The sequence below is a fragment of the Berghia stephanieae genome, chromosome 5, assembly GCF_034508935.2.
Source record: "Berghia stephanieae isolate SIO BIC M18660-M18661 chromosome 5, UCSD_Bste_1.3, whole genome shotgun sequence".
NCBI lineage: Eukaryota > Metazoa > Mollusca > Gastropoda > Nudibranchia > Aeolidiidae > Berghia > Berghia stephanieae.
The window spans coordinates 39,760,667-39,774,092 of NC_088364.1; the positions used below are offsets into that span (position 1 = coordinate 39,760,667).

The 13,426-nt window shown below is 34.2% G+C and overlaps 2 protein-coding genes across 2 annotated transcripts in view; one reads left to right on the forward strand and one right to left on the reverse strand.

The window, feature by feature from the left end:
- Nucleotides 1-4,587, forward strand: part of LOC144973940 (uncharacterized) — a 46,258-nt gene extending 41,671 nt beyond the window's left edge. Inside the window, exons 21-22 of the mRNA XM_078916829.1 lie at nucleotides 432-501; nucleotides 4,515-4,587. Coding sequence (XP_078772955.1) covers nucleotides 432-463 — 32 coding nt within the window. The 3' untranslated portion in view covers nucleotides 464-501; nucleotides 4,515-4,587. The remainder of the gene's footprint in view (nucleotides 1-431; nucleotides 502-4,514) is intronic.
- Nucleotides 4,588-12,454: 7,867 nt separating this feature from the next.
- The window catches only part of LOC144972901 (uncharacterized), a 28,220-nt gene continuing 27,248 nt past the window's right edge, over nucleotides 12,455-13,426 (reverse strand). Inside the window, exon 6 of the mRNA XM_078914698.1 lies at nucleotides 12,455-12,784. Within this exon, the coding sequence (XP_078770824.1) occupies nucleotides 12,652-12,784 (133 nt within the window). The 3' untranslated portion in view covers nucleotides 12,455-12,651. The remainder of the gene's footprint in view (nucleotides 12,785-13,426) is intronic.

Genomic DNA, 13,426 nt, shown 5'->3' on the forward strand with positions numbered 1-13,426 from the left:
ATATATATATAATCATAAATTGTTTATGTGTCTATGGGGGGGGGGGGGTGCGTGTGTCTATGCGTAGAGGCATCTTGACTTGAACTTTCATTCAGAAATCTCTTGCTAGTGTATAAACCACAAGTTAATCAAAGACCCAAATTGATGATGTATTTCAAGATGAGGTTACTTTAATTTTTTTTAACGATTTCTACTAGCTTTTTAAAAAAAATCTCTTATTTCTGCAAACAGTATAGACCATAATATCATATATCATTTTTTTTCATTACCTTTATATTTGTCCAGTACATGTTGCTTTTCTTGTTATAATAAAAGAAATGTTGCTATACAATAGCAGTTCAGCTTTGCTTAAATTCTGATTTTTTAATTAAAAACATTGTACACTTTGATGAACATTTTTTTTAAAGGTTGTTTTATTGGGTTTTTTTCAGGAGACTTTACCAGAAAAAGAAATAGCTATTGACGTATTGGACATTACCTTTGCAATAAAGCCTGAAGCATGTGAGTTTAACAAGAGAATTTTTGCATGTCAATATTGAATTACAAGATTAATCTACTAATAAAACAATACGGCTTAATTGCCTTTAATAATCCAACCCCTCCCCTTCACTCTCTACCTGTCTATCTGCCTCTCTCTCTCTCTCTCTCTCTCTCTCTCTCTCTCTCTCTCTCTCTCTCTCTTTCTCTCTCTCTCTCTCTCCCTCTCTCTCTCTCTCTCTCTCTCTCTCTCTTTCTCTCTCTCTCTCTCTCTCTCTCTCTCTCTCTCTCTCTCTCTCTCTCTCTCTCTCTCTCTCTCTCTCTCTCTCTCTCCCTACTCTCTGTCTCTTTCTCTCAAAGGGTTGATATTTAAGAACTACTATGAATAGCATATGAATTTCTACATTCACGAGAGGATTGTCCATCCAGAATATATATTGTATATACTGGGTGAGAGAAAAAAAAGAAGGAAAAGTTTAGAAGCCTGCAATTTCCAGGCTATAAATTAAACAAGTTTGAAATTTTACCACAATCAAACCCAATTATTCAAATTAACGCATACAATTTTTCAAGAAAATAAATTGAAAATTTTAATTCCACTATCGTTTTAATAAATACACTGCAAAAAAGCCATATTGAAGATTTTGGACGTAATTCTCAAATGTTAATGTGATCTTTCGATCCCTCAATTTTCTTTATAACTGATCTGTAAATTTTTTTTCCAATAATCCAATTGATATTTAATGTCTTGAATAGTGAGTCAATTCCATATATTTTTAATTGACTCTGTGTGTAAAACGTAGCACCCATATAAACCATCGATTCCTAAATGCTGTTGTAGTCCATGGGATTCAAGTCAGAGTACATTGGAGGCTGTTCATCTTTGGAAATAAATTGAATATGATTTCTGCTCATATTGAAAATTATGTAGCATCATTAGAACCAATAAACTTATTCCAGACTTTGTCCCGATTGGTCATTTGTTTTTCCACTAGACACGATAGCTTCTTACACTCATATCACACACTGTTAACACCAGACGCAAATTTGGAAACTTTCAATATTGTGATTTTTATACGCATTTGGCATATGGCATAGTTTCTTAACCAATAAAGCATTAAAAAAATTAAATATGGCAAGAATTAACTTAATGTTTTGTTATTATTACTTGTAAATTTTCGAATATTTTTGGTTTCTACTTAGTACAGTAGACTCCGGATAAGATGATGCCCAGGGGAACAGGGAAAAAAATCGACTTAACCAAAAATCAACTTAACCGGAGTGTAACCAAATGAGCAAAAATGCGTGAGCAAAGCAAGCAAATCCGTAATAGGCATGACCCTTCATGATGCGCTTTTCGCTGACATTGCTTGGTCGCATTGAATTGGCCAGAGAAGTAAAGGTCCCTATCGTGGTCATGCTTCTTGTAAATCATTGAAACTGAATTGGCTGAATTGATGATTTTCTGTCACTTGCTAGACTTTTCAACTGCATCGATCAGCCCGATCTTTCTTTTCAGTGATAGGATTGTCAATTGTCTGTTTGTCATTGTAGTCGTAGACTTGAGTTGAATTCTTGATTCAATTGCGAGGTCATTAGATAGGCCTGGGATATATATATTTTTAAAAATCTTGACTTAAGTTGTGACCATGTAATATGTGAGATGGATAAATCAAAACTATCCGATACTGCTTATGTGCATTGAGCACGGACATCAGGCAAAGCACCTACGTCACATTGGTATGCGCCAATCAATCGCGGATATTCTTAACCAATGAAAATTCTAACTGGTAGATTTTTTAACCAATGAAAATACTTGTTTATTTGTGATTTTATTGTGGTCATGAGTGATAAGAACATCGATTTCAGCGACATTGACTTATGTGGAGTGATTTTTTTATTACTAATGTTACATAGGAGGAAGGGGGAGGGACCAAAAAAAAATCGACATGGGTAAAAATCAATTTAAGCAACGTCGACTAATCCAGAGTGCACTGTATATATTTTATATATATACCTACAAGTACCCACCTACACTCATAAATATATGTAATATATATATATATATATATATATATATATATATATATATATATATATATATATATATATTATATATATACATATTCCTTTCTTTGGTTTTTCTCAAGATTATCCATCAAATTTGCTTTGTTTGGAGCTCGCATGTCACTGCAAACACGAATTTCTCTATTATTATGTCCATTTGTTCTTCTTTGTCCAGGTAATCCTTAAATTGTTTGCGCATGTGGAAAGGAATTCTTCTGTACCACTGAGCTACAGGTGGCACATCATTATTGATCCTCATCCTTCAGTTTGCCTACTTCCAGGAAGAGTTCTGGAAATTCAGCTACAAATTTTGCAGCATTAGAATTTTCTTCATTGATGGACTTCACTTGTTTCAGTATGGAAAGCTGTTAGCAATCTTCCCAACCAAGAATTAAGATGTATCCATGACAGCAATTTCTATTCTTGAGGTCAAAAATTTCCTGAGGATGGTCAAAAGAGTTTCTTGGGAATATGCGAAGACATTTGATGTGCATTTTGACAGCTTTGGTGCTGGGACAATTTTATTATAAAGTCATTTACGTTGAAGATATTGATGCTGGCTCCAGAGTCTGTGAGAGATTTAATCACATGTTGTGTGTCCACTTTTACTTCAAAGACAGGCATCTTCTTGTTTCTTTTGGTTTTGAAGACATATAGTCTTCCAGATATGAATGGGTGATATTTTTATCTATGTTCTGAGCATGTCTCCTTGAATTGTGCCTGAAGAATGGGTAATGCTTGAATCTGTGGCTGGTTTGTCTTTAGGCAGGTGGCTGTTGAGACTCACTTCTGGAAACAGTTGCAAAAAGATTTAGTTTTTCACATTTCTGACATGCCTTGTTGAATGCAGGACAATGTTTTTGTCCTCCTGGATGTGGCCAGTCTCTTCCACAATTCCGACATTTTACTTGTGATTGTTGTGAATGTTTCGAGTGTTTTGGTGATTTGTGTTTGATGCATGTTCATCTTTTCAGTAGTGTCATTCATAGTATCTGTTTTGCTATGTTTCCTGTGCCATGTCCATGGTGCGAGCAAACTGAAGAAGCTCTTGAAGGCTCATTGTTGGGGTAGTAAGTCCTTTTTCTCGAATTCTTAATGACTTGCACCCAGTGATCAGCTGTGATTTTATTTCATCTTCAGCAATCCTGAAAGCACAGGTTTGAGCGAGCTGTCGCAGGATGTGTAAAAGTTATCAATTGAATCTGTGACATAATGAGTTCCTTGGCATCTCTGTGCTTGTTTTGATGTTGAAGTAGCTATTTAAAACATTTACTAGCTTTGTGAATGGATACTTGTTAAGAGTTTCCAATTCTGGGAGTGCCTCCCAGATCGTCTCCACGGTATGCCAGTAGAAGAGCTATTTTTCTGTTCTCATCTTCAATATCATATTCAATAAAAAGGTTTCTGCAGTTGAGATACTCATATTGATCAATGAGTGAGATTCGCAGTCAAATTCCAGGTAGGATGTCAATTGGGTGAATGTCATGATTCTAAGGTGAGGCGAGATACTCTACTGTCGCAAAAAAGAGAAGAAATACAAGAAATGTACAGACCAGGATGAAAAATAATGTTTTTCAATTGTAAATATTAGGATATTTTCAGATTTTCCTTGTCACAATTGTAATAATTTAAATTATAGTATCAAGATGAACACCGTCTTTTATTTTGGTTGTTAACAGGGGACATAACTCAAACAAATACAAACACAGACATTTAACCAAGGCTGTTTCTCTTTTACTATATTAAAAGAAGTTTTAGTTGGTTTTTTTTCTGTGGAGAAATGGAGCAGTTTGATATCTTCGTTGTGAGGAAGCCTAAAATAGAATGGTTGTGCCTTAAACGCAAAAATCAATTTGTTATCAATCTTTCCACCTTGCAATTTTGCACAAACTAATTTTGTCATTTCTCTTTTTGTAGGTTGAATGTAAACATTATTTTTTTATCAATCAATTCTTATCTTTATTTTTTAGCTTTACAATTTGTGCACAACCCTTGGATATCATTGCTGATAGAGAATATCATCACCAAAAAAGAAGATACCAGCTTATGTCAAGTCGACTTACAAATGTACACTCTGGTAAAAATTCATATATTATTTTCTCTTAAAGCTGTCTTACAAATATCAATACATAACTTAAATAGCAGATAGTTAATGAGTGTCTTTTGTTACGGTCTATATTCCATATCAAAACGTGTTTTAATGCTAGATTTAACCAGCATCAATACTGTGTTTTGATAAAACAAATGAAATGATTATGATGATGATGATAATGATAATTGTAATGATATTATTATTAATGATAATAATAATAATAATAATAATAATAATAATAATAATAATAATAATAATAATAATAATAATAATAATAATAATAATAATAATAATAATAATAATAATAATAATAATAATAATAATAATAATAATAATAATAATAATAATAATAATAATAATAATAATAATAATGATAATATTAATAATAATAATATAATAATAATAATAATAATAATAATAATAATAATAATAATAATAATAATAATAATAATAATAATAATAATAGATGATGATGATGATGATGATGATGATGATGATGATGATGATGATGATGAAGACAACGATGACAACGATGATGATTTAATGATGATGATATTAATAATAATAATTATTATAATATTAGTAATAATAATAATAATAAATAATAATAATAATAATAATAATAATAATAATAATAATAATAATAATAATAATAATAATAATGATAATACAGTGCAATCTCTGGATAACGACACCCCTGGATAGCGACATTGACCTCTGGTCCCAAATTTTTGCTTTATATTATTAGTAATAAAAAACCCCAAATAGCGACATACATTTAGGTAAAACCCCTGTTATTGACATCATTATAGAAACAAACTGCAGTTGAAACCGATGCTTGATACCCTACCATCGTCATCTTGTACTCTTAAACAATAAAAATCGCTTTCCCCTCCCAATGAGATCACTTTGTTACCGACCAATCAGAGTGCATGTTTACTACCCTGCGTGGATTCAGCACCAGTTCATTTGGAACCACAGCAAAAGAAGATTATCAGCGGATGGAACTCTCAAGGGTCCATTAACCTTCCCCATTAACTACCTGTCTGACTGGGTGGGGATCCTGACCTCCCATAGCGGGCAGGGAGGTACATACTGTGTCTTCTATCCCCTTATATCTGTTTTCCAACATGCTTTCTGTCTTTGTCTCGGAATGAGATTACTTGGTTTTGTCCTGGCCCTGGCCGGAATACTAGCTGGGAGGGAAACAGTCAAATGCATAGTTATTGTTTTGGGAGATGATCTTTTTTTCCTTGTAAATCATCTCTCTGTTATGTATTATTATTTTTATTTTGAATGTATAATGTAAGTATTTGAGTGTGTTCCTCTTTGTTGGGTTTTGTGCTTGTGTCTGGATGAGACTTGTAGGTGATTTCAAACTAAGTACATTGGTGGTATGCTCTTGGAATCTACATCTGATCCCTATTTGTTCTCAGTTCCCCTTTGTCTTACTTTTTCTTGGGTGCTTTAATTGTAATTCTAGAACTTTTTACTATCCCATTTTCTTCCTTTTTACTGGCGCTGATATAACCTAAATGTGTTGCAAGCGCCGTAAAACCCTTAAAAACAAAAAAACAAAAAACTACCTGTCTGAGGTCAGTGGAGGTTAACTGATATCAGGCAATGCTATGTCCTGTGGGCGCATTTATGGATATTTATGGTCTTATATTATAATACACATTGGAATAGCCAGGGAAACAATGACAGCCTCTTTCACTTTATTGTTTTCATTTAAAAAATAAATTATTGTTTTTCTAAACATCAGTCCAAATTTAATATTATTGCATGTAATACCTAGTTGTTTTTTTTTAAATACCGTAAGATGTAAATGTAACAATGTTAAGTGCTTGTAAATTGTGGAGCACTTCAATAAAAATTTTGATATTCAAAACTCATCATGAGCATTGCATGGACTTTAATTAATACATATTAAAAGTAGATGTGAACATCCGGTGAACATCTGTGTTCTTGTGCAAACATGGCATATGAAAGAAACCCTTGCTTTGATTGTGGTGAGGGAACAATTTTCATATTCATGTTAGCAACTGAGCAATACCACGAAATATTGCAGCAATTAATTACCAACAGCGGCATCCACAGATTCCCCCTGACCACTACCTGTTCCGTCCATGGAAAGATCTCACAAATAGAGTCTAGTTGAACTATCTCTGAAATACCACTCAGAGGGGTAAATGCCACGCAGTGTTGTCAAAATCCATACATGGTTGCCATATGGTTTTTGTGTCAATGTCAATCAAAATGCTCAGTCTGTGGTGGACTAAGTGTATTTACAACAACTGGTTTAAGTTTACCATATATGGTATGAAACTGATGATCAGTGGTCAAATCAAAATTGCTACAAAAACTTACAAGTGGTGGTGAAAAAAATGTCCCATCATTTTATCTGAAATCAACCTGATACCGCAGCTATGGATGGTCCCAAGCCCATGTAAACTCAGAGGGAAAATGTTGCAAGTCGACAGAAAACTCAAATTCGGTTAATCGTAACATTTTTGCTGATCCCAAGGTGTTGCGATATTCCGGAGTGGACTGTATATATACATAATATCTTTGTAATCACTGTATTTATTTACAGATGTCAGTGTCAGATGAAATGTGGACAGCTACATATGCCAACAGTTTTTTGACAGCTTTGAGCAATTCTGACTGGGAATCTTTGGAAATCAAAGATATTGAAACAATTATATCTAAAGTAAGTTTCCATCATTTTCGGCCCATTTATTAAATTTTCAATGCCTTTTGTAGAAATGTTGCAGCCTATCTCAGTGTACTCATGCCAAGCAATATGATACCAAATATGCAATGTCTGTTTTAAAGTGAACAAAGTTAGACAGAAGTCAACGAACAAAACATCAAATTCATTCATGCAAACATAATAAAGAGGGAAAATGCGTAAATTAATGATTAAATGTTTATATTTAGTACAAACCTTTTGTGATTAGTACTTTTTTTTGGCTCCTATCAGTTTTCTTTACACTTTTATTCTTTTTGGCATTGGGCTTGTAAGTGTAAGTATAAAAATAAATTGTTCATCAAGTTGATTCCATATCTACCAAAATGTTTAACAAATCATCTGAGTTGTTTGCCCGTTGTTTATATTCCTTTGTTCTTTTTTCGTGTTTGCCCATGTGCTTCAGGTCTGGAGAAACTGCAGGTCAGAGAAGAGTGGGGATATTAGAATTTTCAAGGAAGTTTGTGGTAATGTGAGCTTGATGTGGTGGGGCATTATACTACATCAAAGTTGTTTCTGGATGATTTTCAGTAAACAACATGGTTATCAATAATGTTCTGAAAATAAGTCTCATCAGTCAGTCTACATTTTACTCTAAGGGGTTTTCATTCCATTTAAAACACGGCCCCATACCATTACAGTGCCATATCCACGGTTTGCATGTTATTAGCTAAGTTGTAGCATTCACAGTTTTTACTCATGACACAAACCTCCATGGTAGTTTTGGTTGATTTGAAAAGATGCTTCATCTGTAAACAATACATTTTTTAAAATCATTGCGACTCCATCAGGTATGACCCGGCGTACAATATAAGTCTTGGTTTACAGCTAGCTTTAATTCCTATGGCTAATAGTCACCTCACTATTGTCTACTCACGCTGATTTCATGCTTTATTCTTGAAATAGAATTCTAATAGCAGCCAGATGCAAATTTTTACAACTTTACAAGATCGATTTTTTGGAACCTATGCTTTGAACTACCATTCAAAATACTTCTTAAGTAAATTGATATGTTAGTAGGAATCAATTGACTGGACAGAGATTGCGCTTTCTATTGTTGTAAATTTTATATAAAATTAATTGCTTTGAATGTGTAAAAGTTATAGTTCAGATTTGTCAAATACTTATGTACATGGCAGTGGTGTAGATTCCATAGCCATAAGCATGGGTCAACATCTCCTTGAGGACCTGTGATGGTTACTCCTGTGATACCTGGGAATGAGCACCTAGTGACAATAAATTCAGGAAACCTTTGGCAATTTAGACTCAGAAAGAGTGGTCTGCAATGACCGCTGCATTGGTAAAATCACAAACAAAAGGTTTTGGAGGCACTTTGATGATCACTAGCTTGTCTCAGCCTCTTGATCCAGTGTAATTCCGTCTTAGGTCCTCAAGGAGATGTTTATATAAGATGATCCGGTGTAAGGACTAAAAAGTATTTTTTTCCTGGCACTGGAGACACCAGTTTCTTTTCAATCTGACACTGTTCATTCTATGGTTAATCCCTTTAATTATTAAATGTGTTATATGATATACACGATTGCTCTTAGTCTGCTTGTTCCCAGTAACTTAAAAGTTTCTCATACTGAAAACTTAAATGCACGCTTTGTCTAAATATACGCTCATCGAATCTCCATATGACCTTGCGTTTAGGTGGTCTGCACTAACTACTAGAGGCTATCTGAGCAGATAGCATTTTGCTGAAATAGACGTTTTGTCAAAATCTAAGCTTTATAGAAGCTCCCTGTGACTATGTGTGTGGCATATACTGTGTTACTAGAGCAGATGTCCTCTAATTTTCTACTGAACTAGAACAGGATTTTTAAAAAATCTTAAATTGATATCAAACTGGCTCTAACTCTAACAAGATATATACATTTTTATTTGCAAATCCTTCAATTTCCAGATTAAAAAAAAGACAGAACTCTACAATCCCCATCTGTTGTCTGAGATTGAAAAGAAGATTGATTCTGCTTTAAATCGGCTTTTATGACGATGGGGAGGATGCTGCTGCTGATGATGATAAATGATGTTGGTAATTGGTAACCTCATCTTCATATTCTGGATGTATCTTCTAACCTCTCTGGTAGTGGTAGAGAGGTCACTTTCACTGTTTTATATCCTCTTCCTTATTGGTGTTGTGCTTTTAGCTAAAATAGTCACAACATCCGCCAACCGGATATAACATACCAACATACAAAACTATGTGTAACCTTGAAAGTTATAGTAAGATTAAGATGATATTGGTTCTTTCAAAATCATCGCTCTGTTTTGTATTTTCAGAGCTTTTAGTTTTGAATTTATTGTACTATGTGAATATTGAGTGTATCGTTCATAGTAGTATAGTAGTATCCTCTGCTTGTGCTTGGATGGGATTTTTAGGTTATAGTAATATCAAGATTAGTCACATTGATGGAATTGGAGTGGTATCCTCTGTTCACTATTTGAAATACAGTTTCCTGTTCCTCATATTCATTTGATATCCCAATTTTTAAACTTATTTTCTTTATCTTTCCATTTCCTCCTTGAACAAATTTTAACCTTGAACTAATTTCACTGAGCCAGCATAAAAATAATTAATTACACTTTTTGGTGATTTTGATCAATGATGCAATACCAGCTTGTACTTGTAGCATGTCGCGTGATCATTGCAACTGTGTGTATACAGTTTGCTACATACATAAACACACACACCAACACCCATTCTTCTTACACTTATTACCTCGCTGTTGTTTCCAATTTCAATGACATGCACCATGATTAGCTTGCGGTTATGAATTTAAATAAATATTGGATCCTTAGACCTCTGAAATATGATATAGGCAATTTCTGTCTTCTCTCACCCCATCTGGATTGACATTTCTCTTTTTTTACTGGTCCTGGAAGGGATCCTTAGCTTTGAGGGAGGCAGCTAAATGTATAGTTGTTTTCTTCTCAAGTTGTTATGGCAATATACAATTTCCTTGAACTCTTTTACATGCCCAGAGGAGTTTGAGGAAACCATGCGAGTGTAGTTCCCTGTCTGACTTTTTCTTTGGTGCAACTTTAGACCTAGAACTTTCTTTTCACTGAAATGACAACAATAATTGTTGCTGGTGCCCTAAAACCCCTACAAACCAAACATCAGGTTCATATTACTGCTAATAAATAGAAAAGTTCACGCTAACCACTTGAATATTGTATATAAGTAGGGGCCATTTTGTTTTGTGGTCTAGATAGTTTGAAGATTAATATTGTTATTTCATTTTGGTGAGTGAGTTTTAATTATGGAATAAAGCAGTCAAAAAAAAACTCCGGCCAGGGCCAGGACAAAACCAAGTAACCTCATTCCAAGACAAAGACAGAAAGCATGTTGGAAAATAGATATAAGGGGATAGAAGAGACAGTATGTACCCCCCTGCCCACGATGGGTGGTCAGGAACCCCACCCAGCAGCTACAGTGCAACCTATTTACGACAATCGTTATAGGTACCGACATGGTTGCCATGTCCGGATTTTTTCCCCCCTCTATATTTATAGTAATAAAAACCTCTCTATACCTAGCGACATATATTTTGGCAAAAACCCTAAATAGCGACAATGAAATGCCTGGTCCAATGAAACTGTTAGCTGTTTTAACAATGAAATTTGTCCTCATAGCCAATGAAAAACCTTGATTTTTAGCCAATGATATCCCATACTTGTACGACACATAGCCAATGAAAAACGCTTACTCTTTGACCAATGATATCCCATACATGTAGCGAACGAGAACGCTTGCTTTTCAATCAGCAATCAATGAATGCTCTTGATAGGCCATACAATGGACTGATGGTGTGTGAGATCGTCTCCTCCAGACAAAGACAGATGGTGATCTGTGAATTCCTTTTATATTTACACACAATGGTGACATGAAAGAGCACTTGCACTGGACAGAGATTTATGGAAACAACTGGATTAATAGAAACAGACTGACACACTCGATGTAACACACACAGCAAGTGTTCATATAGACAGTGCAGTCATATTCATTCATTCATTCATTAGAGTTCGTGTAAAGCAATGTATTTTCGATAATGCTTCAATTTATTAATACATTAATCTACACTACTATTATATATCCCTCTCATTCACAAATCATATGCCAGGTGATGACAAAAAAAAATAGCCAAACAATCTGATTTTTTAAAAGGTTTTGACAAAATATGCGACAAAGGATGAAATAAGCGATGAAATGCGGAAGGCAAAATTATGACACTGCATATATACGGATGCAGTGGTATTTTTCTGGGCAACAGCTATTTGTACCATTCCCTTTTGTTTTACTTTTTTGTGTGCTTTTGTTTTCTTCCTTTTACTGGCACTGAAATGACCTAAAGTGTCACAAGCGCCATAAAACTCTTTAAAAACAAAGAATGGTGAATTGTCATTGCCTTAGAAAATGGAAGCATTGCTATAAGTGTGACTATTGTTCACCTTGTGACCAAAATGTCTTCCGAGACTCGCTCTGAGCAGTGAACAATTAAGAACTTGGAAAATTCTCTTTACTCACATTCTGTCACCCTATTCAAGTGTAAAATGGGTACCTGGCTATTACACGGTTGTCTCTGTCAAAAAAAATAATTTGAATTTTTAACCCGAGAGGCATCATGTCTAGCCCTAAGTATTGTTTAAGGACCTCCTGTAAAGCGATTTGAGCCCTTTTTTTAGTGGTTATTGTGCTATACAAATTATCATTTGTTTGGGTTATTTTTTATTGTGTGAAACGGTTATAATTTGGAGATTTGGTTTTTAATAAAAACAGAAAAGCCTCTTTGCTCTTTAAATTCTTTAGTTCTGTTGCTTTGTTTTCTAAATTTTTAAGTTGTTAAATACTTTTTTACAGTCAGTAGCTTTCAGCAGGCAAGTATTCACCTAGACAATGAAAGTTTCATTGGCCTAAATATTTAATTTGACAGTCGATCAAACATGAAAAGCAACAAATATGAGTAAGGACATTCCAGACAGGAAATCCAAAAATGATGTTGGGCAAGAGAGAAGTGATTCCATCACTTTTTAAAATGTGAAAAAAGAAACAACTCTCAATATTGTATATACTATTCTTTATTTCCAACACTTGAAACAAAAAAATGGTAAAACAAAAATATGACTGATTTGTTTCAAAGGTAAAAATATTTTTTAAATAAATGACTGAACTGTTTCGTGACATCAATTTATTATGTATTCTTCAACAAAGAAAAAAAAAGAGTAAAAATGGAGGATGAGGCAGTTAAGACTGAACATCTTAGAGAACGCCACAATCTGAGATCATAATCTTCTTTGATGTCTTCCCATTACTGGAGCCCATTTTTTCTATTTGCCTGACAACGTCCATGCCTTTAGTAACTTCTCCGAAGACAACATGTTTACCATTGAGCCTGTATGTAAGAAAAAATAGGGGAGGGGAGAAATATATAAATATACCATTGAAATATGGAATATGTTCCTTGATTAATTTTTTTTGTTTATAAGGGTTTTATGGCACTTACTTAAAAAACAAAAAAACTTGGAGCTTTTATATAGCGCAATATCCATTATTATACGTGCTAAAAAAGCACTTTACAATGGGTCCCTGGCCAGCAGCAACAATTAACATGTAGGGCATGACATTACGCCTATTAGGCGATATTACAATTTTTGGACAGAGGCAACGCTGTTAACGCCCAGGTACTCATTTGAGTATGGTGAGAGAATGTGAGTAAAGAGCCTTTTCCAAGGACTCAACTATGCGCTGAGCAAGGCTGAAACCCAGGACCTTCCGATCTGAAAGTGAGTTTCATGCCACAAGATCACATAGCCGCACTACAAATTGAGGTCATATGAACGCAAAAGCAAGAAAAAAAGTTTTATTCTCTGTTGTCTTCTGGCACTTTTCTACTCACTTCATCTCTTGTTGTTACCAACATAAGTGCCTGCTCCATTCACTTTTCTGAATTAAAATTTCACCCCATATACCGGAGCATACTCAATGTCTCAATTGTTTTTGTTTCTATCTTATATGTTTGTGTTGAGAATATTGG